Consider the following 27,420-nt stretch of genomic DNA (forward strand, 5'->3'; position numbering starts at 1 on the left):
CCACTGAATCAAAACCATTTGTACAAGGATTGAGTCAAAATTTTACATTGTATAAGTAGTGACCTTGTTTTTGTCGGCCCGCCTTGTTTTTTTTTGCCCACTCGCATTAGATTTGAAGTCTGCGGAGGATGTCATCCATAAAATTTACTTGATGTACGTGGCCTAAAACTAGCCTGCTTGAAATGCTATTCAGTCAGGCTATGCTGCTACAGTAGATCACAAGTTAGAATGCACTTGGAGTTGGTATTATATTTAGCAACGCCTGGAGCTAGAACTCTTTACGAACTGGGGTCAGGTGCAGTAATAGTCCAAGAGGACCTTGACGTATTTCATCTCAACAGTTCCCCATGTCAAATAACCCTACCCCTCTATTTGTATGTATGGGGACTACGAATTTGCCTCCAAGCATATCAACAATCGCTGGCAAATGAAAACCACACGGAGGGAAAAACCAATAAGAGGAGGCCTGCATGCCCTTTTTAAATTTTCCTTCGAAAAGTCTTCATAATCTGTAGGCAGCCTCCCCAAAAATCAACGTAATTCATAATAGTACATTAGCCGCAAAGAGTAAAGTTATAATCAGCTCTGAGAATTTAACGTAATTTGTAATAGATGGCAAAAATTTGGCGTAATTCGTAATCACTACCCCCCATGCAGGTCCCTATAAGGGGGGCCCGCAAGCCCTTTTCCGTAGAGCATAATCGGCAATTTTAATTCTACGTAGAGCGTAGACGGACCGCTCTAATATTTTTGCATAGAGCGTATTTGGCGTTTTAATTCTACGTAATGCGTGGTAGCCACTTGGAATCTATCGTTAAGCGTAATCGAGAGGTTTTCGAATTCAGCGTAGAGCGTTGTTGGGACCCCCCCTTGCAGGCCCTCTTTTTAGCCTTCGTAATCCGTAGGCAGCCTCCCGAAAAATAAATGAAATTCGTAATAGTACATAAGCCGCAAAGAGTAAAGTCGTAATCAGCTCTGAGAATTTAACGTAATTCGTAATAGACGGCGAAAATTTTCCTTCGAAAAGCCTTCGTAATCCATAGGCAGCCTCCCCAAAAATCAATGTAATTCGTAATAGTACATTATCTGCAAAGCGTTAAGGCGTAATCAGCTCTGAGACTTAAACGTAATTCATAATCGGCGGCAAAAATTTTGCGTAATTTGTAATCACTACCCCCATGCAGGCCCTCCTAAGAGAGGGCCTGAAGGGGGGGGTCCCGGACAACGCTCTACGCTGAATTCAGAAACCTCTCGATTACGCTTTACGATAAATTCCAAGTGGCTACAACGCATTACGTAGAATTAAAACGCCGAATACGCTCTACGCAAAAATATTAGAGTGGTCCGTCTGCGCTCTACGTAGAATTGAAACAGCCGATTACGCTCTACGGAAAAGGGCTTGCCGGCCCCCCTAAGATAGCCCACTGACTGACAGAAACTAGAGACTTAGCCAAGTTTCTTACACCAGGACATGTGTGAGTCAGTGGTTCTCATTAAAGTGAAGATTGCAGCAGTAGTGGTGACCCCCAGATGACCTTCCCAATTCCATTCAATCTTATCTGCCAATAGCCTTGGTGACATCCTGGTTAGCTGACATCCTCGCGAATATTCGCTACCATCAAGGAGCGCACTGACTATTAAGCAGATGAAAACTATTCAGAATGGCATTTGGGTTTGTCTGCCAATGCGAGAAAGATCTCAGAGACCATTTTGACCGGTCCATGCAACAAATTCATCTTTAAATTTCTTTCACATTGACGTCAACAGGTTTTGTTTAGACATTATCTGACTAGACCTCGTTGCAGCAAAATGACTCTATAGAAATAAAAATTAGACTTGTCTTCTTCTGTGTTACTGTAATTCACTTTATGTTCACGGTAGCAAAATTTCGTGGACTGAGAAGGCTGGAGGTGTTCATGGAACTACTAGAATATATTTCCCAGTGGTGGAAGGTGCAGAAAAAAAGAAAGTCTGCAAATTATTTGTTAATGGTATAGATATGTTCATGGTACAAAAATGCCAGCAAAAACAATGAACATAAAAGTACCGTGAAAAGATCAGAAATTACAGTGTACTAGCAATGCAACAGAACGACCGTGCAGTCGCCTTGACTCAAGGGCAGGGTGGGTGTAGATCAGGTGACTGTGATGAGTGAGTTACAGGTAAAGTGCCACGTGGCGTAACACACCAGTCCTATAGTCCAAACTTGTGACAGGGCTTGAAATACTGGGTTCATGTGCACCTTAGTGCACCCAAAATTGGAGCTGTGCACCCAATTTTTTTCTGTTGTAGGTATCTTTGTACTTATTAAATAGTATACAGGATATTCTTGGCATCTGATGGTCAGAAAAGTAATAAAATCTTTGTTGTAGTACTTGTGTAAGATTTTGAAGTAAGCTTTTATTTCAGATTCAAGCTTAGATTAGAAGAGGAGCAGTAAGATCTGTAATTAGGTTTGTTTTATAAATTATATGGTGCACCCAAAATATTTGTGCACCTAATTTTCTAGGTTGGGTGCACCAGTGCACCTATTCCCAAAAATGAATTTCGAGTCCTGTGTGTGTATGAAGACCAGTCACCAGTCATAGCCATTATACACACAGCATACACCTACTCATTTCAAGAAGTACAATTTAGTTTCCCTAGGGATCGATGGCTTATAATTTTCTATTTACAGGAATGCAGCCCATTCTGTCATCATGAATTCTGCCTACATTCATCAACTTTGCCAACTGGGACTAGGCAAAGAGGTTCTTGTCACTGAGCCAGTTGGTTAGGGAACAAAAGTTACAGTTCCTACAGTTTTCCCTTCTGAATAGGCCTTTGATGTCTATCAAGGTTTCGGAGAATTCATATCTTCCTTTCAAAATACAAAGTTTAGACTTTAGGAAAAACCAATTTAATTTGTTGCTTCTCGGATCGCCCTGTCCATTTTTTTTTCTGATTTGCAAAGAATCCTAAAACAACTGCAAAATGCTCAATGAAAGACATATTTTGGCCCAAACGGTTGAAGAAAGTCCTTTTTTCAGTGTAACAATGCAATTTTGTTTCATTACAAGTTCAAAATCTATTGTTTTAATTATAAACCAGCCTGGTATGTTCACTTCATGGCTCATATTGTAACATTTCCTGCTATCATGGGGTTCCTTGGCCTGTTTTTTTTATTATTTCGCTCTGTCACTTCATATTTTTTTCTGAAAAAATCTGAGAAACAACAAGTCAAATTGGTGTGGCCTTATGACTGCTGCCAACCTGTAAAACAACTTGTTACTTGGCTAGAACGTCATAATGTAGGGTGGTTCTACTGTCTAAATAGTACAGATATGATACAGATGTAGCTAGATGCATGACTCTGGTTTTTCTATACTTGTCATTTAATCACCAGGACAGGAGCCAAGATACACACATTGATTCACTCCAGTCCAGTTCATGTGATGACAGAACTCAGTAGCGCTAAGAGATAAAATCATATCAGTTTTCAGCGGTATGCAACTTGTTGGTTTTTCGTGGCACTGTCTAAGCTTTCTTGCCACAGTCTAAGCTTTCTTGGCATTTTTGTGAGTGAAACTGCACCTGCATAAACTGAAAATCCACAGATGTCAATCACTTAGCTCACTTGCCTTGTTAGCTTTAGGCAAACAAAGGAAAAACAGTCAACCAATGATACATTGCCGTGTCTAATGTAATTATCACATAATCCATTGTGATAAGAAATTGACACATCATTGTACCACCAACACAGCCACTTGCCAATTGGGACAGAAAGCATTTATCAGGTGTCAACAGGGTGCTAAAGACAACTCCCAACAAAACTAACATTTACCACGCCTGTGCAAAAACAAACTTTTCTTCTTTTACTGCATAGGGATTTCTTTGTAGGGCTTCCTTCCAAGTTCAAGCAAGGTTGAAGCCCTTTCATGGCACATGTCAAAAAAGAGTACAGAAATTGTAGAATTTCCCTGTAATCCAATCACGCATGTGTAGATACATAAATATTGTACATTTGGGAATGCATCTGTAGCAACGACACCTTTGCTGCAGTACAATGTGAACCAGTCAGAATTGCCCTGAGGAAGGTGACAGACGGTCACTGAAACTTCGGCTGAATAAAAGACTTGGTTGTGTAAAAAGAGTCTCTTTACTCAGTGTCTTACCAAACTATTCACTGAGAAATTGTAGAAATAGAAAAGTGTTTCAGCTTACAGATTTCTGTTTATTAGCTGAATATATCCTCCTTTAAAGCTTAGATATTAAAGATCTCAGCTTACTGTAAAACATTGTGATTTCGAACAAAGTTTTTTTTTGCAAGATAAAGTACATGTACTTTGAAGTGAATGTTTTGGGAGCCTCACAGTAGCCATTAACACTTTTCTCAACTTGCACACAAGAGCAGATAATACCATTAACTGTACAAATGGGAGAACAGTGCACTTCAACACCTGATCACAGACACAAAAGAACCCAGAGGAATAGGCATCATTCACGCTATAATGTTTCCTACTTGTAGACATTGCAAAGGATCTCAATCTTTGGGTATTGCAGTTTGTTAGAGTAACAGCATCGTTTCACAACTTTCTAGTCCTGGAAAAAAACAGGCAATGTCATGACAAGTGGATTGCATGCATGATAAGGCATCGATTGGTCTACTCTTACCCAACCTAAATCATAGCAATTGAAACTGAATGATGTCAATAGGACATCGCCTAGCAGATGTAGGGGTTGGCTAACTTGGCTTTGGCATTTCAGCCATTTTTTTCTAACCTTTTTCTAGTAAAATGTCCATTTTCCTTGGAAAGAGAAGAATATGAAGACCAATAGAAAGAAGTACTATAAGACAGTCAAACACATCCTTTGAACACCCAGACAGATCTTACATCTGCTTGGAGATTACTATAAACCCTAGGAAAAAAATGTTGTTTCCTGTTTCAGTCCTGAAAAAAATTAGGGTTGGTAGGTAGGGATTATCTTTTTTTTTTCTTTTTTTTTATTAGACTTTGGCAATCTCCAGTGATCCAATATCCAACGTATACAATACAGTCTAACAAAGTAAAACTTGCATGAGGACACTTGTATTTTCAATGTCAATGTTTGAAAACTGACTGTACAACATTTTATAACTCAAGTGTCAGATCATGTAGCTAGAAAAGGTTGATCAGCTTGAAAAATTTATGTCCCTTGCAGGGGTCCTACCCCTAAAAAAGGCTAGGGTCGGCAGTTTTTCTAGGGTTGGTCGGAAAACTACCCTTCGGTAGGGTCGGAAAATTTTTTTTCTAAGCCCAGCTTAAATGTAAGAATTACGATACCAGGAAAGCCAAACACATGGGCTGACTGAGAATTAAATTTCCTAGAACACATTTATCTGGATTTCCTTGTTCCTTGGTGACAGACTGGAGAGGAAATAGGACTCAGCCAGTCAAGACTGAAATACCACCTGCATCAACTCTGTTCCAGGGAACCCACTTCTGCGGCAAGTAGTGGCAAAACAGCACCAGTTTGGGCAGCTTGGAGTGTTAAAACACGCTCTCAACATTGTCAATATATTATGTGCTTTGTCAGAAAACAACCTCCCAACCCTACAGATGCTGTAATTGCTTAGTTTTCGGCTTGGTTTGCCACTAATGACGCCATTTTTCTCATGTTACGTCTGCTATTTTTCAGTCTACTGTATTTCATATAGCAGGGCTCGAAATACTGGGTGCACAAATTTGTAGCTGTGCACCCAATTTTTTTCTGTGGGTACACTGGTGCACCCAAATATTTTTGTAGGCATTTTTGTACATATCAAATGTATAATAGTACATGTATACAGGATATGCTTGGCATCTAAGTAAGTGTCAGAAAAACAATAAAATCTTTGCTGTAGTACTTGTTTAATATTTCTAAGTTAGCTCCCAATTCAGATTCAATCTTGGAAGGAGTAGTAAGATTTTATATGGTGCACAAAAAAAAAAATTGTGCACCCAATTTTTTGGGTGCACCTATTCCCAAAAATGAATTCCGAGCCCTGTATAGAATGCTAAGGCAACCAGGCAGACTATAACCATAGATAATTCAAACTCTACTACTGAATAAAATAAAGAGAGAGAAAGAAAGACTTTCTTTTGACAATCTCTTGAACGATTTACTAATAATTTACTTATTTTCAAACTTCAAAAGATATGTACAATTTTTGTATGAATGTGGGAATAATTTACATTGCATGCATAATTGTAGTACATATTAATAATACACCATTTTACCTTCATTGGTTTTAAATCTTATAAGTCTTTGGTTATTTAGCTGACGTGCCTAAATGTGATACACTGTGCAAACCATTCCAGCCATGAACAATGAAGATAAAAGACCACTACTTATAGACATTAATAGCTCACACAACACTGCACACTGCATCTCACATGAATGCACATATCTGATACCGACTGTGGCATAAAGACAATAAATAGCATCATATGAACACATCAATCCATCTCTCTTTAGATCAAAGTGAGATCTAATACTTTCACTAGCCTTTTGTTATTAGAGAACAATGAATCAGGCTATAACCAGTACACAGATGTGTCCTGCAGTAAGCACAGATGGTTGGGTAGGACTTGTACACTGCCCAACATCAAAGAGGGCCTGCATGCCCTTTTTCGTTAACCGTTATGGGCTATTTTAACTTACCGTTAATCGTTGCCGGCCCGCTCTAATTCAACGTTAAGAGTTATCAGTATATTCATCGTGAAGCGTTATTGGTCGCTTTAATTTAACATAAAACGTTATTTGTCATCCTAAATTCAGCGTTAATGAATAATTCTTCGTTACGCCTAATTTTGCCTTTCAAAGTGCAGGAAAATGCGTCACTGAAGGTTCAAAAATACAAAATTTCCCGCGCCTTTGTCAGTGATCACCTTTTCTCACAAAGTGAGATATCAAATCCAGTGCAAAAAAGCCTGTCAATTTACCGTTAACTTTTAAGCGTTGCCGACCGTCCTGAATTTACCGTTAAGCATTATCGGCCCTGCTGAATTTAACGGTAAACGTTGCCAGGACCCCCCCCATGCAGACCCAACATCAAAGCTAGGACCATAAGATCACCCACCCTGCATACCAATCAGCACAACAAAGGAAGGGGTCTGGTCGGAGGGTGACCTACTTTCTGACAAGACTGGCTGGGAGAGGGCCAGGAAAAGCAGAATGATTTGTGATGCCCTCCCTTTGCCAGAATGTGTTTTTGCATACCTCGCACCAAATTGATGTACAAGCCCTGGCACTGACCACTCTGGCTGGAGATCAGAGAGGTGTGAAGCTCGTGCCTCCAACCAGGCATTAAATTTCACCGCATGATTTGTACCTACAATATCATAATATATTGTTTCAAGATGTGTAGAGTTGAGCCATGCTGTGGTAGTGTTTTTCCCTCTAGTTTTACTAAAAGCCGTACCGTTCTCAGATGACATACAGGGGAGGACTTTCTAAATATACAAGAGGGTCATGTCAGAGGTATGATAAACTTGCCGTGACACCTGTCGTTTCCCATATACAAGGTCAGTATACAGATAATACGGTGGTAGGGGCATACCATCTTTAACTTAGGGACTAAGTAAGAAAATATGGAAGTAAAATACGAAGGCTTGTGTTATATTGCTACAGCAAGCAGGAAGACAAATTTATGGCTCGTGTTCAGACTTGTCTAGGCGGAGGCGGTTTTCCTAGAACAATGGACGGAAAAAGAAATCCATCCAGGAAGAAGACACCGCGTATAGCGAAGACTTGGCAAGCGAGCGATCGCAAAGCTTGTGGATGGATACTACCACAGGCCGGTGTGTCTATTTTCTACAGGTAGGCCCACACCACACAAAGGGCGATTCACGAGCACACATGGGACCAATCGCCACCGACATGCCAATGGATCACCCCAATCAGCGACAAACTCCGCCAGAAAACATTAAACAGAGAAACCTGCAGCGAGTCACTAGGAATCAGCTGGTACCTCCCGGAAACCTTACCCAGTATTGTCGGCGTTTCGGAGCGCTGTCGCCCGTGTATGGTGAATTCTAGCGGCGGTCTTACCTTCGGAAATGTGTCTAGAGTGTGTAGGCGGCGTTGGGAGGCAGAATCTTGGAGGAAACGGCTGGAAATCGGGACCAAAACAGCAGCAGGAGGGACGGTGACTAGTTCGTGTCCACGTTGACTGTGTCGATTTCCAACACAGAATCAGCAAGGGTCAGAAGGTCACGGCGCAGGCGTACGGGGGGATCCCGGGGAACGCAAAACTCGTGACGTTTTCCTTTCAACCACAAAATCCAGGGCTGCACAAAATCAGGGGAGCAACAGCATACAGCGCAATTTTACGAAATTCATTGCAATATCTCGGAATTATACAATCAATACATTGCAATTTAACGGAATACAGTACAATTGTATTAGTATGTAGTGCAATTTTACGAAATACAGTGCAATCGTATTAGTATACAGCACAATTTTCAAGTAAAATTGCACTGTACACTAGTACATTGTACTAGCAAATTGCACTGTATACTAATACGATTACACTGTATTTTGTAAAATTACACTATACATTGTATATTAATACGATTACACTGTATTCAGTAAAATTGCACTGTATAATAGTAAAATTGCACTGCATTCCGTAAAATTGCACTGTATTCTGGTACACCCCTGAAAATGTCGTGACGCAGGCACATCTTTTGATGACGTTTACACATCACCGTGCGTTTGGGACAAAGTGGGGAAGTGGACATCGTGGTTTTGGTGAAAAGTTTTGGTCCTTCCGAGCTGGTTTAGCGCTTTTTGCAGACTTCTCTTGTCTTGCGGGACAGAAAAGGTACAGAAGGGATGTTTTGAGCTGATCTGAGTCGACTTTATTGTTGTTTTTTGGGACACGATGTTCTGAATTGATGGACACTAAGTGCAGGCATAGTGTTGTTGTGTTTAGATCTGTGTGCACAAAAACTATGCCAGGAAACTTGTTTGTTAAAATCTCGGCCACTTTCAACGCGTTTTGATACTCAGGACTGTCTCCAAGTTGATTTTGTTAGCTGTAAACAAAGGTTTATTCTTCTAGGGTTGTTGTTTGTATAGGATACAATCAAGTTCATATTAAATACATGTGTGAAAATATATGGGTCGCAAAGCATGTTATAAAATAACTGTTTCACTTTCAGTGCAGGTCAGAGAAAGATGTCTGACAGTGAAGGGAGCAACTTCTCCGATGACGGCAGCTTTGTCGCCAGCGACGACGTAAGAACGGACTGTTTTTTCTAATCTTTGTTTTGTATTTTGTTATTTTTCATTACACACAATCCCCATTATTGGGATAGCCTGGACAGAATAGTAGTCCTATCTTCTTTAGAGTTAAAACTTTTGTTCCAACACAAAGAGAATGGTTCTCACCTAGAGCTTTTGACCAGTCACTCTGGTCTTCTTCAATAGACTGACCCAGTGAGACTTGTCACGTGGCTTCTCTGAAGTGTGACGTCAACATTGGTCAAAGGTATCAGGTAAACAATGTCATGAAGCACATTGGCAGAACGTACTGCACCTGCTCGAAATCAGTAATGTATTTACTGTATTCACTCTTTGGCAGAACATCTCTTATAAGGTCGTATTCGCGTAGAAACTATATATAACGTGAATATCCCATCTGTAGTTTCCAAATGTTTGGTCAGAAAAGATATCTTCTGCAATGGGCAAAATTCTGATGCAACGTTGACCAAACATCCAACAAAACCCGTTAAAAATCAGGGTTTCGTGCAGGTGCAGTACGTTCTGCTGACATGTTATTAGTGATGCATACCTAAACCCAATTTCAGGTTCAGGTCCGGATTCAAGTCCAGAGGTTTAGGTTCAGGTCTGGACTTAAGTCTGGACCTAAACCCATGGCATTATACAAAATTGCTTGTTGGCAACCTTGCAATGTTGTCTGGGTGAAACTTTAATAATAAATTGGCCACATAACATGGAGGCTGGTACTTGACGATGCCCGATGGCAATGTTTTCTTCATTTTGCAGCAAAGATTTTGGAATCTACGGAAGGTTTTAGGTGGTTTAAAAAGAAAAGGGGTATGTGAAATGGTCTTTTATGGTAATAAGTCCGGACTCGGTTCTTGACTTTTAGGTTTTTTTGGACTTGAACCTAAACATTTTTACAAGTCCGGATCCAAGTCCAGTGAACCGGTATGCACTACTACATGTTATGTCTTGATAATTTAGCCCCATCATGTGGCTCACTGTACATGTGCAGTATAAACCATGCACCAGCTTATTGGGATAACCTAGATAGAATATAGCCCCATCTTGTTGTTCTATTTCCCAGGATGCTGGGAGTGACATTGGGAGTGACCTCGGCAGCCCGGGGGGCAGCGGGGGAGGCAGCGGCGGGGAAGACGACTCGAAGGAAGTGGAGACGAGGCGTAAGATCGTGACGGAGGAAGAGGAGGATGAGGTAGACGAGGAAGACGATTACGAGGCATGTGCATGGGCATGGGTCAAGGGTCGGCTGTCTCTAATGCATGTTATCTTTTGTTACTCCTCTCTACAAGTATTCCAGCTTTCTTTTATATTCTTTTCTTTAAAAATCTGTTCTTTTCACTGTTGTTTATTTTTATGTACAAAGCACTGGTTACCAGGCATTTGCAGATTTGTTTCTGCTGCATGTTATGTGCTCTATTGTATCTTCTTTGTGTGATAAAGGTTATGATTCTTTCCCCTTTTATCAGCATTTCTCCATTACTTTGTTCTCTTATTTGCTTTCAAATCAAAGTGCATGAAAAGCTTTTTCTGCTGAATTTGCCTTCAGTTTTATTCTACATATGCTGGTTTGTTTGTTTTGCAGTGTTGTGCACTCTTTTATGTTGCTTACCCAGTAGTGATTTTTATTTCAGGATGAAGAAGAAGATGAAGACTATGGAGTAGGTGGACCAAAAAAGAAAAAGAAGCCCAGATTTGGTGGATTTATCCTAGACGAGGCCGGTATGTATTGGTACAAGCTCCTAATACATGTAGAGAAGTTTGATACTAGCCTGTCTATCTTTGTTTAGCCATATGGAAAAGTTGGAAATTGTAACGTCTTGACCACATCATTAGATAAAGTTTTGGGTTACTGTATCAAAACATTGATAACATTAACACTAGAAAGGAAACATTTGCAAAGCAAATGCATAATGTTTACCTTCGCATATGGTCTGCTCTGTTAATTCTTACTCAAACACATTCATATATATGGTCAGACAGGAGTTTAAATCCCTCCTGCTATAAAATTGCAACATGATGTAACCCAACACCAGTTACCATGGTGACAGACTGCTGGTTTAGACCAGGTCAGAGGTCACTCAGTGTTTGGAGAAGAAGAGGAAACGTAGCAAAAACAATATGTTTTCCTTCGGTAAACATAAATACAGTATGATTCCCACCCAGTAGAAATATGAGAAATGATATTTTAATATTTGCCCGCAGATGTTGATGATGATGATATTGAGGAGGAAGAGGATTGGGAGGAAGGTGCTCAGGACCTGATTGAGAAAAGTTCTGTCATCGGCGACTCTGACCAGGAACGTAGCGGCGCTCAGCGATTGGCCAACCTGTGGAGGTCAGTACAGGTCATGTTAGTCACACATTAGTTAAGATCCTTCGTATGCCTTTTGGTATATAGGGCAGTGCCCATCTCTGTTTCTATAGCCCCTGGGCCACACAGTTGTTCAATTGCCACAATAACCATGTTCCACATGAAATGATGGACCAAATTTATGTTGTACCACAATGGATTAAAAATCCCATACAAAGTGCCCATCTGTATCAACATTTCAATACTACTAATGTTTATTTGTCCAGATGTACAGTAATATTGTCTTTAACACTTCTTAGCTTGATTATGGTATACATACATTGTACTTTAGTTGTGTTTTCTGTTTATTTGTAGTCTGGATGAAAGCAATGTGTAATGTTATACAGCTAATCCTTTATACAACTTTAGTTTACTGTTGAAAAGTCTTTGTGTTGTCTGAAAATGTTATATATTTTCCCATCTCCAGAGACAGAGAGGCAGATGAGTTGGGTGAATACTACATGAGGAAGTATGCCAGCTCTAGCAGCAGAGACGAGTGAGTATTCAGTTAATGTACTTTGTTTTACACTCATAACATATGTATTAAATTTGGTAGAATAGATACATTGAAGGCTGGATGTAAGCATAAAACATAGCAATGCAAGATGTACATTTACACAATTTGCTTTGACTTCTCCTTTGACAGTCAACTATTGTAACTAAGGGAAGAGTTTAAGAAACCTATACAAAATTGTAATTAAAATGAAAAAGAAATGTTCACAACTTTCTGTAAAGACTTTTTAGAAAAGTAGTTGAGCACATCCATATTGCATAGATACTTTTGTTGTTTTATTATTTTTGTAACATCATGTTTCAGAACTGGGGGAGAGTATGAACTATCTGATGACATCACACAGCAAGGCTTGCTACCTGGAGTCAAGTAAGTCAGCTTTGTCATTTTGTCCACTGCATTTGTTTGAAGCAGTCACATTCAAGGGTGGTATATATCATATTTAGTGCACAGATATGATGGTTATGAATATGTTTTGTACAATTTTCTGATGGTATAAAATGAAGACATAGAAGTACTTAGTAGCAGAGTGGTAGTTTACACATGTAAGTCTCTTACCTTATGTATATTTTTCTTTCCCTAACAGAGATCCAAACTTGTGGACTGTCAAGTGCAGGGTTAGTTTTATCTCTTTATATGTTCTATATATGTACGTAGAAAAGGTCCTGTTAGAATTTAAAGGAAGCTGTATTTTGAATGAAAAAAGAAATGAGCCAATGAAGTATTTATCTAAGCAGGAAATGTTCTTACAAAAAAACTTGACCAGAAAAATATCACTAGTTTATGAGTATGACAAGACAAAGAAGTTTTATATTTGAAAAATAGATCTCAGCAACATTTTCACCCTAAACTGCAATCCTAAGATCCTAACTTGGAGATTTGATGTTGTTTTTATTTACAGATAGGAGAGGAGAAACAAACAGCCATCATGATGATGAGGAAGTTCATCGCTCTGCAGTACTCAGACGAAGTAAGTTTAGTTTTTTCACATATTTTTCTCCCAGCAAAGATAACTTTTTACAGTATATTTAACACAACAAATATGAACTTTTTTGTTGACAAAAATTATATTATTTACAGTAAGCAGGGCTCGAAATTCATTTGGGGGAATAGGTGCGCCAGTGCACCCAACCCCAAAAATTAGGTGCACAAAAAATTTTTGGGGGTACACCATATAAAACAAAACCTAATTACAGATCTTACAGCTTCTCTTCTCAGCTTGAATATGAAATGGGAGGTAACTTCGAAATGTTAAACAAGTACTACAACAATTTTTCTGACACCTTTATGCCAAGAATATCCTGTATACTATTATACAATGTCATGTAATATGTACAAAATACCTACAAAAATATTTAGGTGCACCAGGGCACCTACAGAAAAAAATTGTGTGTACAGCTCCAATTTGGGTGCACATGCACCCAGTATTTTGAGCCCTGGTAAGTTATGTCTTAGTTTCTATATTTCTATATTATGACTTAAGACAGACTCAAAGAGTCTTTACTGTCCTTCCAGCCCCTGCAGATCAAGTCTATTGTAGCTAAGGAGGGTCTGAAGGGGTACGTGTACGTGGAGTCAGTTTCTGTTTCTTATATTATGACTTAAGACAAACTAAAGAGTCTTGACCGTCCTTCCAGCCCCTGCAGATCAAGTCTATTGTAGCTAAGGAGGGTCTGAAGGGGTACGTGTACGTGGAGTCAGTTTCTGTTTCTTATATTATGACTTAAGACAAACTAAAGAGTCTTGACCGTCCTTCCAGCCCCTACAGATCAAGTCTATTGTAGCTAAGGAGGGTCTGAAGGGGTACGTGTACGTGGAGTCTTTCAAACAGACCCACGTGAAGCAGGCCATCACCGGAGTGGGGAACCTGCGGCTGGGGCTGTGGCAGCAACAGATGGTCCCCATCAAGGAAATGACGGGTAGGTTGTCTGGTTAACCCTCTGTCTACTAGCACGTCGACAGAACGTACTGCATCTGCACGAAACCTGTAATGTATTGTACATGGCACTTTGGCAGAATGTCTCATATAAGGTCATATTCGCATATATATACATTTGTATAAGGTTGACAATCCCGTCTATAGTTTCCAAATGTTATGTCTGAAAAGATGTCGTCTGCAACAGGCAAAATTCTGATGCAATGTTGACCAAACATCCACGGAAATCTTGAAAATGGGGGTTTTGCACAGATGCAGTACGTTCTGCCAACGTGCTCTGTCTGCTACACAACACAACACAACACAAATCTGCTGCCAAAAGGATACCTTAGTGCTAAAGTAATTTTTTTATGGCAGACTAAAGTAAAAGTTGTCATAAGAAAAATGAAAGATGAAATTTTCAAAATGTTTTTCCAGCAATATGTGTACACTATTCTCCTAGTTAAGGTATCCTATATAGTCAGGTGATAGCATATTTTTTCTAGTACCTAAGATACTTAAAGAGAATTTTTTATTCCTATTGTTTAAGACTGTTGCAAAGGGTAAAACTGTATACATTACTGCTTTTAAATTAATGCTAATTGTATCACTCCTTTTTCCTTCCAGATGTCCTGAAGGTGGTGAAAGAAACCGTTGCTCTGAAGCCCAAGTCGTGGGTACGTCTGAAGCGAGGTGTGTATAAGGATGACCTGGCACAGGTGGATTATGTGGAGCCCAGTATGAACTCTGTTCACCTCAAACTTATACCACGGGTGGACTATACCAAACTGAGGGGTGTACAGAAGGCTTCACAGGTAAGAAACATGTTTAGGAAAACCATGAACAATTTTTTTTCTAAGGGCTGCAGTAGGATAGTACATGTAGAGGGGTAAAAAAATTCCATTTCTTTGGTAATGGCACAGTCACATTTATTGTAGGTCATTGTATATGTGATTTAGATGCAGTAGAATTTTCAATCAGTCTGTGACAGAACCAACACCCGACAAGGAACTAAGACAGCATTTGCCATAACAAGACAGCTTAATTTTGTTGGACAGCTATCTCAACATGCGATTTTGACCCTTGAAGTTAATTACACCAAGTTAAAAGATGCACAAAGCTAGAATGTACAGTGTAGAAAGCTTGCAAGCAAAAATAAGCTCAAAGTCTGGATTAAAATGATTTGAAATAATTTGTACTACATGTACTAAATTTCTGCCTTCTTTTTCTTATTATTGTCAACCATACGGTACCCCATTTTTTTCTGCTCTCCAGGACCAGGGAGAGAAGAGGAAAAAGTTCCGCAGACCTCCACAGAAACTGTTTGACGTCGATGCCATCAGGTAAGAATCATAGTCTGTACATGTAACTGATAAGCTGTCAGGCAGTGTAATATACTGTATAGAGACTGTCTTCTCTGTCACAACCAGTGGGAGATTAGCTCTTCTCTTTAACATCACTGTACTCTCTCTCCTTTATCATTGGTCTGGTGGCTTAAATTTTTGGACTTACTCTTTTTTTTACACTTCCAGAGCTATAGGAGGGGAGGTGACTTCTGACGGAGACTTCCTAATCTTTGAGGGAAACCGCTACAGTCGTAAAGGCTTCCTGTTCAAGACCTTTGTCATGTCTGCCATTGTAAGTTTTCGTGAAACAAAAAAATTTTGTGTTATACATTTTTGTGTTATACATGTAGCAAAGAAAGTTTTTAAAAACATAATGTGCAGTGAATTCCCGAGTTGTACTTTTCTGATCACTGGGTACTAGTATAATTCTGTGACTAAAAGTTAATAGTCAATAGTGAAACATTATAAATAATTGTTGATACAAGTAATATACATTGATAGACTTTATCATACTGAGTGAGATTCTCATACAAAATTATAGTCATCACCCATCTTGTCGTATACAATTCTTGTGGTTCTTAAGTTATGTCACAGTTAACAAAACATGGTTGTGAAAGACTTAATGTGTGAATTGTTCCTCAGATCACAGAAGGAGTAAAACCAACCCTGTCAGAGCTGGAGAAGTTTGAAGACCAACCTGAGGGAATGGACATCGAGTGTATCCTTCTTGTATTGTATTACAAACATTGCAATGTATGTGCTAGAATCTACAAAACAATACTTAAAATATGAGTAATTAGAAAAGCATTAGGTTACTCCAATTTGGTGTATTGGAAATAACAGTTCAAACCAACCAGTATCAGAATATTATTATGAAAAAAGTTTGAACTGCAATTTTCAACACATTGTTACAAATTTGTTCTCAACCAAACTTTTAACCGTACAACTCGTCACAGACTCTGTATCTGTATCAGTATAGCCGGTATAACCGCCTTTCGGCGTAACACACCAGCTTCACAGGCACACGGTGCGGCGGCAGCTAGCTATATCACACCTAACGACTTGTTACACTCAATCTTTGCTCATTTAATTGTAGGAGTTTAAAGCTTTCTAGTGACGATGCCCCAACTGTGCTTGGTGGCAACGAGTTCCAGTCTACGATAGTTCTTGAGAAATACAAGTTTTTGAACACCTCAATTCTTGGTTGATAACTCTGATATTTGAAGGCAAGACTGAGCAATCCACTGCTTCTGTGATGTCACGTATCTACATGTATAGTGTTATTATTCAGTTGAAAGGTTTGTGTGCTTGCCTTGACTGACCGTACTGACCAGTGGTTCCTGAGTCCAGAGGTAAGGTGGACAAGCAGCACAGCCTGGCCCCCGGTGACATTGTGGAGGTGGCAGAGGGAGAACTGATCCACCTGCAGGGCAAGGTCATGACGGTCGATGGGAACAAGGTCACCATCATGCCCAAACACGAGGACCTAAAGGTACACAGTTTAACCTTCTATCAGCTAAGGTAGTGTTTCAGATTCAGTCACCATCATGCCCAAACATGAGGATCTAAAGGTATGCTGTTTAACCTTACACTAGCTAAGGTAGTGTTTCAGATTCAGTCACTATCATGCCCAAACACGAGGACCTAAAGGTACACTGTTTAACCTTACACTAGCTAAGGTAGTGTTTCAGATTCAGTCACCATCATGCCCAAACACGAGGATCTAAAGGTAAAGTTTAACTCTTTACCAGCTAAGGTAGCGTTTTGAACAAAGTGACAGTCATGCCCAAACATGAGGATTTAAAGGTACACAGTTTAACCTTGTTCCAGCTAAGGTAGAGCTTTAGATTAAGTCACCATCATGCCCAAACACAAGGATCTAAAGGTACACAGTTTAACCTTATACTAGCTAACTTAAAGGTAACATTTCAGATTCAGTCACCATCATGCTTTAACACAAGGATCTAAAGGTATGCTGTTTAACCTTACACCAGCTAAGGTAGCATTTTGAAGGTTACCATCATACAGATACATGAGGACCTAAAGGTTAAGTTTAACCTTGTATCAGGTAAGGTACAATGTAGTATTTTATACTTCAAAGGTGATAACAGTCAATACAGCAAATAAAAATCCACTTATACCTACATTTAGATCTAAACTGAGCATGTACCAGTGCAGTGTACACTGTTAGATAGAATGCCTTAGCTTCAATCTGATACCCCGAAAGACAACAAAATAGTTACATGATTGTTTAAAGTTAAAACTTTTGGTCCAACACAAAAAGTTCTCTCACCTAGAGCTTTTGACCAGTCACTCTGGTCTTCCTCAGTAGACTGACCCAGTGAAGCTTGTCACGTGGCTTCTTTGAAGAGTGACGTCAACGCTTGGTCAAAGGTATCTGGTAGACGATGTCGGCCCCCGGCACGGTTCAGTGAAGGCTGATGGGCCCTGATGTAAATAGCCTCCTTCACCCCTCTTAATAATCTTATAGGAAATAGTCTTGTTCAGTGTCCAAAATCCTTACAGTGTCAAGTGAAACAAAGTGTTCGGGTGACTCTATGTGGATGTGTTGTGACACTTCTGAACTGGCTGAGCTTGGACGTGTAATACTATGTTCTTGGAACCTGGCCTTCAGAGACCTTTCTGTTTTTACCAATGTATGTTACTACACAGCACGTCGGCAGAACATACTGCGCCTGCGCAGAACCCTGTATTTTCACGTTTTTTTGTGGATTTTTGGTCAACGTTGCATCAAAATTTTGCCTATTGCAGAAGATATCTTTTCCGACATAACATTTGGAAACTACAGACGGAGTGTTAACCTTATATGTGCAGATATGACCTTATATGAGACGTTCTACCGAAGTGCTATGTACAATACATTACGGGTTTCACGCAGGTGCAGTACGTTCTGCCAAATGTGCTTTACTACACCTGTTTGATAGTGCCCAAAACATTACTGTACATTTCCCTATCATGTTTACACGAATTTCTAACCATTGACTTTTATTTCACAGGAACCTCTTGAATTCCCTTCGCATGAGTTGAGGAAACATTTCAACATGGGTGACCACGTGAAGGTGATCGCAGGCCGGTATGAGGGGGACACAGGTCTGATTGTTCGCGTAGAGGACAACTATGTGGTGCTCTTCTCTGACTTGACCATGCACGAGGTTTGTTTATTTATTTATTATGTTTACTGAAGGAAAACATATTGTTTTTGCTCAGTTTCTCCCTCTTCTTCTTCTCCAAATAGTGACCTATGACCTGACCAATGACATGATTTGTTGACGTCTGTCACCCTGGTGACAGGTGTTGGGTTACATAATGTTGCAATTTCATGGTCTGCTCTGCTCCTGTCACCATATACTAGTAAATTAATATACAAAGCAAAATGTCAAAATCATAATCATGATCCATAGTTAGTAGCTGATTCCAACTGTAATAATATTTTCTCCGTATTGTATGATACTACATAAGTGAATATTCTAAATCCTGTTGTGATATGGTGAAGTTTGGTATGTCATTGTTTGATGGTATGTCACTTTACATTGTCTATCAGAAAAGTGCTAAAGGATATATCTATCGTGGAAATTATTTTTTATGGTAAGATTTGCACATAGCTTAGAAACAAAGATTTATGTATGGATAGATGTATTACAAATAGAGAATTGTACATGTACATACCTTCTTTCTTTGCTTTTATACAAGGAATTCTTAGTCTTAACATGATGACAACAAGTTGGTCCACAGCTAGCATTCAAGTTTTATAGGACAGATCAAGACTGATGTACATTTATTGATGTTTTTTTTAGTCTTCACACTTTCCTGAAACATGTTATGACTGAGTTTGTGTATTTCCAGTTGAAAGTTCGTCCCCAGGATCTGCAGTTGTGTACAGAGATGAGTTCAGGTGTGGACTCCATGGGACAGTTCCAGTTTGGAGACCTGGTCATGCTAGAGTCAGTACTCATATTCTCATCTTGCCTTTTAATAAAATCATCATTTTAGTACTTTTCTTTAGAAATGAAACATAATTAGTTATTGATGACATTCTAGTTATTCTATTTTATATGGTGTACCTAAAAATTTTTGTGCACCCAATAGACTATTCTTCAGCTTGGGTGCACCAGTGCACCTATTCCCGAAGATGAATTTTGAGCCTTTGCTTTGCCTATCAGTGATATATTTAAAATCAAAAGTTTAAGATAAAACACCATCATGAATAACATAAGACTGTAAAATTGAGCACATGGTCTTGTTTTTTTAAAGGCATCCAATGCGATTTAAGGGCAGCAAAACTGATATATTTCTGAATAAGGCAATCGTTGTGATATTGACACATGCTGCTTTACTTTAGCACATTTGAGTCAGTATTTCATATTTTGGGCTTTTAAAACTGCAGAAACAAGCCCCAAGATGAGTCCTTTATTTTCTGGGTGGTACCCTAAAAATCAGCCAAAGGCCCTTCCAGTTACATTTTTCCGTCAGAATTTTGGGTATTTTTTACTCCATGAGGGTCAATATACTCAGTATGTAGATAAGTGACTAGAATATCAACTTTGAAAAATCGGGTTTCCAAGCCCTAAAAACTGTATTGGCTGCTTTTAAAATCTCAAAAGTTTAAGATAAAAACAGGTTTCTTCAGGAATAACATAAGACTGTAAAATTGAGTGCATGGTCTTTTTTTCAATGATTTGCCATATAATGAATGTTAGACATCCAGGTAATGAGGTACACAAGGAAATTGTTATTCAAGCAACTGGATAGATTTTGAGACTGTCAGATGTTTCAAGTAGCATCAACTACTTATTGTTACCGACAGTTTGTCGAAATGTCTGACAGTTTCAAAACCTTTCCATAGCTGCTTGAGTAACAGTTTCCTTGTGGATTTTCAATATTGTTTGTTATTTAAATTGATGTACATTTTTTTCTACAGTCCACAGACTGTAGGCATTATTGTCAGACTAGAGAGGGAGTCTTTCTCAGTACTCAACATGCACGGAAAGGTAAGGATGGTCTCTTTCTATTCAGTAATGATACAGTAATCATACAGTAACTAAGTCTACAGTAGTCTAGAATTGATCCCCCTGTATCACTGGGGCATGGTTTTAAAATAGCTTCCTGTTAAAGATCTTAACCTCAATATCTGTGTTGTGGTTTTATGTATCAGATTTGACTGAAATGATGGTTTTTACTGATGTTGTGTTATTCCAAAGCATGGTTTCAATGTGAGTGCTAGCCACATGTATCAGGCATGCAACTTTAGGGTAGGTCAAGTCACTTATGTTAGCATGAAAGTTCATCCAAGTTGGTGATTTACATAAGTGATAAATAAAACTGTTCTCTAACTTAAAGAAATTTGACTCACTGGAATTTTGGACCGAGGAAGACCAAGAGATTCAGTCAAAAATTCAGGTGAGTCAAGTTTCTTTGAGGTAGAGAACAGTTTAATTTTTCCCTACATGTGGATGTTGTTGTTTTCCTTCCCAGGTTGTTAACGTGAAACAGAATGCAGTCACACAGAAGAAAAACACCAGAAATGCTGTCGCTCTCGATGCAGAACAGAACAACATCCAAGTCAGAGACATAGTCAAGGTCATCGACGGGCAACACTCTGTAAGTTTAGCAAGTCACAACTAAAGTCGCCTTCATGCAAGCTTTCTTATTGATGCAGCAAGCCAAGGTTTAACTGGCAGTAGTACTGTACAGTGATACAAGATTGGAAGGTGTGTTGTTTTGATCTAAATGTTAGAGTCCTAAACTAGACATACATGGCTTTTGTCAATCCTTTTCAAGACCTGACACATCCAAGAAATAACCTATTTTGGACATGATTAATAAGGTCACAAGGTATGGGCAATGACAATTGTTGCTTCCTTAGTATCTGTCATCAACAGTTTGTAATCAAACCACAAAAGGTAAGGGTAATAATATTTCCATAGCCCACAGTGTTTAGGGCAAGGTATTGGAAGGCAGAGCCCATCCCTCTCCTTCCACTGTCTTTTACCTCCCAACCAAAGTCAGGTATTTTACACCTGGGTGGAGTGAGGAAAGTTGTGTCAAGCACCTTTCCGAGGGACACAACGTCTATCCAGGAATGCCAGGAATCGAACTCATGACCTCTCGGTCTCACATCCACTATACTAACCACTCAGCTATTTGACTCCACAAAGTGTTAACAGTGTGTGGTTTTTCCTGTGTAGGGTCGACAAGGTGAGGTGAAGCACCTGTACCACAGCTATGCCTTCCTCTACTCCAAGTGTTAATACTAGTGTGTGGTTTTTCCTGTGTAGGGTCGGCAAGGTGAGGTGAAGCACCTGTACCGCAGCTATGCCTTCCTCTACTCCAAGTGTTAATACTAGTGTGTGGTTTTTCCTGTGTAGGGTCGGCAAGGTGAGGTGAAGCACCTGTACCGCAGCTATGCCTTCCTCTACTCCAAGATGATGACAGACAACGGTGGGATGTTCGTGGTCCGCTCCAGACATGTCGTACTCGCAGGAGGGTCAAGGGTAAGTTACTCATTCTAGATCTTTCTGGTATTTTTACATCAGCTGTTTTTGCAGTCACTTCTCTTGTAGTGAAAACTGAATCCAATGAAAACAGTGTATAAAGTACAATGTAAAAATGAAGTACATTGTATCTGGCCAAGAATAGTTTCATCATGTCACTGAATAAAGAGACTCTTTTCATGCAAAAGATTTTTTATTCAGCTGACGATTCGGTGACTGTCTGTCACCTTCCTCAGGGCAATTCTGACTGGTTCACATTGCACTGCAGCACAGGTGTCGCTGCTACAGATGTATTTCCAAATGCAAAGTATACACATGTATCTTATACATAGTATCGGCTTTAAAAAGATGAATTTGTATGTTTATTTTAATGTTATACAGCCCAGTAACACGACGACAGTGATGGGAGGGTTTGCCCCGATGTCTCCTAGACTGTCCAGTCCACAACACCCCAGCAGTGGTGGGGGTAAGTCACTCTCATTAACCCTCACCATATACATGTAGACTTCTACTGTTTATTTAAGCCTATATGCTTTTCATTGAGGTAAACATCTGTTAACAATAGATACTGTAATTCCTGATTCTTTTTATGGTACATTTAATGTTAGCATTTTTTATAGTCACTTCTGTGCCGTGAAGTGCATGAACTTATCATTAGTGTTAACAAATAATACATTAACTTTCTTTTTTCAGCACCTGCCACCTCAAACATATAGTTACTATGAACATTGAGTGAAGATTTAAAACAGTGAATGTTTTGTGTATGAGATTCCTGATTCTGTATGTGTTTACAGGAGACAGAGGAGGAGGTAGTGGGGGAGGACAGGGCAGGGGACGGGGGCGTGCCAGGAGGGACATGGAACTCATCGGGCAGACTGTCAGGATCTGTCAGGGGCCTTACAAAGGTGAGTTCATCAGGCAAAGGGTCAGGATCTGTCAGGGGCCCTGTAAAGTACCAGTAAGACATGTAAGGATCTGCCAGGCTTGTCTCTTGGTCTACATTTATTGAAATTCCATTATTTTATTATTATACTTCTTTATTATTATATTATTGGGAGAAATGCATAGCCCATACATGTACATGTTATGCTAACATCCGAAAGAAGAAAATGTTCTATATGTACATGTACATGTATTTGTTGTATTGTGTGTTTCCAGGCTATATTGGTATGGTGAAAGATGCTACAGAGTCCACAGCCAGGGTAGAACTACACTCCAGCTGTAAGACTATCTCTGTAGACAGGTCCAGACTCAACCCTGTAGGGTAAGCAACATGTTTATGTATACTATATACATTGAAATGTATTTATAGAATTCTATTTATGAAAAGTACAGTTGCCTAGTACAGTTACTGTACTGGTACTTCTTAAACATGGCTTTCTTTTATGTAAATGCAGTCAGCCCTCAACCATGTTGCTTGTATGAAAATTGTTTTGTTCTGTTGTTTTCTAGGGGTCCAGTTAGAGGAGGAGCCAGTACATCGTACGGTAGAACACCGATGTACGGCTCACAGACCCCCATGTACGGCGCCGGGTCACGTACACCCATGTACGGGTCACAGACTCCGCAGTACGAAGGTAAGACCGGAGGATGGGCAACTATAGGACTGAAAATGGCAGCACCAGAATTAGAGGGTTAGGCCACACCAATTTAATTTGTTTCTCGGATTTTTTCAGAAAAAATGTGAAGCGACAGGGAAAAAAAACAAGTGTAGGCATGCTATTGTAGCCCCAAATGTTACGATAGGAGCCATGAAGTCAACACAAAAGGTTGGCTTAATATTTAAACAATGAATTTTGAACTTTTAATCAAACCACTGCATTGATAGATGGAAAAACTGTAATAACTAGGAAGAAGAGGACTTTCCTCAACTGATGGGGGTAAAAAAAAATTCTCAGTTGATTCAGAACCAGAATCCTTTTTTTTTGCAAATCAGAAAAAAATGAAGAGGCAAATCTGAGAACCAACAAATTAAATTGGTGTGGCCTTATCATATTAATGTTTGGAATTAGGGTTAGTAAACAAGGATTAGGGAAGGTACTTTTAGTAAAATATAGCAATTAAATGCAGCTGTCTTGTACACTTTTATCACACATTTAAACACATTGTTATGACCTCTAGATTCAATTATATGATGTAGTCTTCCAGAATATGGTCCAGTCTGTATACTAGCCTTGTATCGTCGTAGACAATGTGAGAGCTTGAAAAAACTGCAAACAAACTGCTTTTCTGATTTTTACAACTTTCCACCCCCCTACAGGAGGCAGAACCCCCCACTATGGTTCGCAGACCCCCCTGCATGACGATGGTAGCCGCACCCCCGGCAGAACAGGGGCGTGGGACCCCACCAACCCTAACACCCCCTCCAGGTGAGCTGTGTTGGTTGTGGTAGTCATTTACATCTCTGTGTATCAAGCTGCAAGGTAGCCACGTGCAACCTACCATTTATGTGCATAAAGAATATCAGCTTGAAAGAACGTGACCTCTGAAAAGTGGCAAGCGGACTGATTACAGTTTTACTATAACTAAAGCTCAAACAAACAAGAAAGTAACATCACCAGTATGTATGTTTCCATCCCCTCAGGCCGGATGATTTTGATTATCGTTTTGACGACGCCACGCCGTCGCCGCAAGGTTACGGAGCGGCCACACCAAATCCCGCCACGCCGGGTTACGTGTCGGCGGACTCTCCGGCCGACCACTCCGGACCGTTCACGCCACAGACGCCGGGAACGGCGGGCATGTACGGCAGCGAGACCACGTACTCACCGTATCAACCCACGCCATCACCACAGGGGTCGTACCAAGGTATATCCTGTACCTGTAGCATACAGTCAAATTTAACCACTTAGGGGACCGTCAAAAGTTGTCACTTTGGCCAGGTTTTCCTTATGCAGAGGTGGTCACTTGTAACTATAGCTTACATGAAGTTGAGACAGTGAACATGTTTGTAACAACATTTGTCAAGTTGATGTCAACCCATATGGACATTGTAGAAATATAGAAAAAAAATTGCAAGATTGTAGAATTTAAGTGCACAAAGTAAGCAAAAAAGTCAATTTTGTGCTCTGCAAAATCTCACTCTGCTAGTTTTTAGATGCACTTGCATTAATGCATCCACAGCAGTGCGAAGGTTAACCTTGCTGTGTTGTATTTCCAGCCACCCCCAGTCCCGCAGGTTACCAACCTGCCCCCTCCCCAGCCGGCTACCAAGCCACCCCCTCGCCCGCTGGCTACCAGGCAACCCCCTCCCCTGCAGGCTACCAGGCCACCCCCTCACCCCTGGGGTTCAGCCCCATGACCCCGGGGGCCCCCTCACCGGGGGGGTTCAACCCCCAGACACCGGGGGCTAGCCTGGACCAGGGAGGGACTGATTGGCAGACAGTGGACATCACCGTGCGAATCCGCGAAACCCACGAAGACCCCGACCTCATCCACCAGAGAGGTGTTATCCGCAGCATATCGGTGAGAACTGTGGTCATTAACTGTATTTTATCTTGAAAGTTCATTCATATTGGTAGAAGTCATTATGAAGCAAGTTTAAACTGTAATTTCCGATGCAAGAGCAAGACTCACCAAAATGTATGACAGAACAACTCCAGTCTTTTGTTTAAAGGTAAAACTTTTGTTCCACCACAAAAGGTAAATATTCTCACCCAGAGCTTTTAACCAGTCACTCTGGTCTTCCTAAGGGGGGCTGACATCGTTTCCCAGATACTTTTGACCCAGTGTTGATGTCACGCTTTAGAGAAGACAAGTGACAAGTGTCACTGGGTCAGTCTACTGGAGGAATGACAGTACTCACTATTGTCTGCCCCCCTCCCTCCCCCTCCAGGGTGGTATGTGTTCCGTGTACCTGTCAGAAGCAGACAAAATGGTGAACGTGATGGGAGAACACCTGGAACCTGAGGCACCTGCCAAGAACGACAAGGTAATATGGCTTTCATGTAACATCAGTCAGATGAGGAAAGCATGTACTCTCCAAGCAGAGGTTGGTGGGGAAGATTGTAACCTTTCTAATATATGCCCCATTCATTTCTGTTTGAAATAAAGCGTAGGTACTTTCCTTGCTGTATTGGTAGATAAAATGTTCTTAAAACATATGCCATTGAAGATATTTGACTGGTATTTACAGCTAGAATGGAGATTGCTATGTCATTGTCAATTTTGGGCCTCCTTGCAGCTTTCCCAGGTATTGCTGAGGAGCCGTTTTTGTATCTTCTGTTCTAGACATGCTATGGTTTTGTTGACTCTGACATGAATGTGTTAATGTGACCACTCACCAGGTTATGGATATGATATTGGAGTTTTCTTTCACACAACGAAGATTGTCTCACCTAGGTGCTAACATTTCGGTGTCCATCATCAGACACCTTCCTCAGAGCTTCTGACTGGAGTTCTGCTTCTTGCCGCTATATGTAGCTGATGTAGGTGGCGCTTTTGCGGCGAGAACACAATCCAAAACGTGGCAAAGAAAACTCCTGTATCCTATACTTTACCAACCTGATGAAACTATTTTCGGATGTCCAGGTTAAAGTGATATTGGTACTGCAGAGGAGCTGTTTTTGTATCTTCTATTCTGGACCTGCTATGGTTTTTTGTTGACACTGACATAAATGTGTTACTTGTCCAGGTTAAGGTGATATTGGTACTGCAGAGGAGCTGCTGTTTGTATCTTCTATTCTGGACGTGCTATGATTTTGTTGACTCTGACATGAATGCGTTAATGTGTCCAGGTTAAGGTGATATTGGGAGAGGACCGAGAGGCAACGGGAACTCTCATCAACATCGACGGCCAGGACGGGATCGTACGCATGGACCTGGACGCACAGCTCAAGATCCTACAGCTCAGATTTCTGGGGAAACTCGGACAGAAGGACTAGTAGTCTAGTAGAGGGTTCTTAGAAGGCGAAGACTGTGTAAGGTCGTGCAGCGTAGTTTCTTAAGAAATGTAGAAAAAAGAGATGATAGGAGAAGTACAAGGAAAGAAAGGAGTCTGGTAATTTGTAAGGCAATGGCAACAGGAATTCTGTGACACAGAATTAAGAGGAGACTTGTTCAAAACTTGTGGACTGGGCAGATGTCATTATTCAGACCAGTATGGAAAGGACAGCTAAACATTACTGTACAAGCTGAATGTTACAGTTCAAGGTATGGAAAGGACAGCTAAATGTTACTGTACATGGAAAGGATAGCAAAACATTACAACATATGAAAAGGACAGCTAAATGTTACTGTATGAAAAGGACAGCTAAATACTGTATTACTGTACAAGGTATGGATGGACAGCAAAAAGGATAGCAAAATATAACTAAAACTACTAAAAGGTATGAAAAGGACAGCAAAATGTTGCTGTACAAGGTATGAAAAGGACAGCTAACATTTCTGTACTAGGTATGAAAAGGACAGCTAAATGTTACTGTATAAGATATGGAAAGGATAGCAAAACATTACAAGGTATAGAAAGGACAGCTAATCGTTACTGTTTTAAAAGAACAGCTAAACATTGTACAAAGTATGGAAAGGACAAC

At 40.2% G+C, this 27,420-nt stretch overlaps 2 protein-coding genes across 3 annotated transcripts in view; one reads left to right on the plus strand and one right to left on the minus strand.

Moving 5' to 3' along the window:
- Positions 1-8,217, minus strand: part of LOC109468727 (alpha-1,3-mannosyl-glycoprotein 2-beta-N-acetylglucosaminyltransferase-like) — a 55,487-nt gene extending 47,270 nt beyond the window's left edge. The window contains exon 1 of one of the 2 annotated variants that reach the window (XM_019767048.1): positions 8,053-8,217. The gene's annotated coding sequence lies outside the window, so the exon portion shown is untranslated. The remainder of the gene's footprint in view (positions 1-8,052) is intronic. The other variant, XM_019767047.1, reaches the window with a different exon arrangement.
- A 447-nt stretch (positions 8,218-8,664) lies between these two features.
- On the plus strand, positions 8,665-27,101 carry LOC109468751 (transcription elongation factor SPT5-like). Its single transcript, XM_019767079.1, has 29 exons — positions 8,665-8,827; positions 9,168-9,243; positions 10,319-10,471; positions 10,887-10,974; positions 11,458-11,590; positions 12,033-12,101; positions 12,423-12,485; positions 12,703-12,733; positions 13,018-13,086; positions 13,876-14,035; positions 14,659-14,846; positions 15,307-15,374; positions 15,564-15,669; positions 16,020-16,095; positions 16,712-16,869; positions 18,395-18,550; positions 19,242-19,339; positions 20,317-20,386; positions 20,871-20,996; positions 21,764-21,889; positions 22,271-22,355; positions 22,684-22,794; positions 23,048-23,153; positions 23,342-23,466; positions 24,150-24,258; positions 24,474-24,697; positions 25,050-25,354; positions 25,725-25,820; positions 26,626-27,101. Exons 1-29 carry the CDS (start codon positions 8,694-8,696, stop codon positions 26,770-26,772), a joined length of 3,456 nt encoding a protein of 1,151 aa, XP_019622638.1. The 5' UTR covers positions 8,665-8,693; the 3' UTR covers positions 26,773-27,101.
- The last annotated feature ends 319 nt before the right edge of the window (positions 27,102-27,420 follow it).

Source organism: Branchiostoma belcheri, unplaced genomic scaffold, assembly GCF_001625305.1.
Source record: "Branchiostoma belcheri isolate BF01 breed outbred unplaced genomic scaffold, Haploidv18h27 scaffold2, whole genome shotgun sequence".
Taxonomy (NCBI): domain Eukaryota; kingdom Metazoa; phylum Chordata; class Leptocardii; order Amphioxiformes; family Branchiostomatidae; genus Branchiostoma; species Branchiostoma belcheri.

Excerpts from the sequence above, each read along its gene's own strand:
- LOC109468751 (XM_019767079.1), top strand. The coding sequence starts at position 8,694 with ATGACGTTTACACATCACCGTGCGTTTGGGACAAAGTGGGGAAGTGGA. Across the intron at positions 12,734-13,017 it reads TGTGGACTGTCAAGTGCAGG|ATAGGAGAGGAGAAACAAAC; the intron begins GTTAGTTTTATC and ends TTTTATTTACAG. Across the intron at positions 14,036-14,658 it reads CCCCATCAAGGAAATGACGG|ATGTCCTGAAGGTGGTGAAA; the intron begins GTAGGTTGTCTG and ends TTTTCCTTCCAG.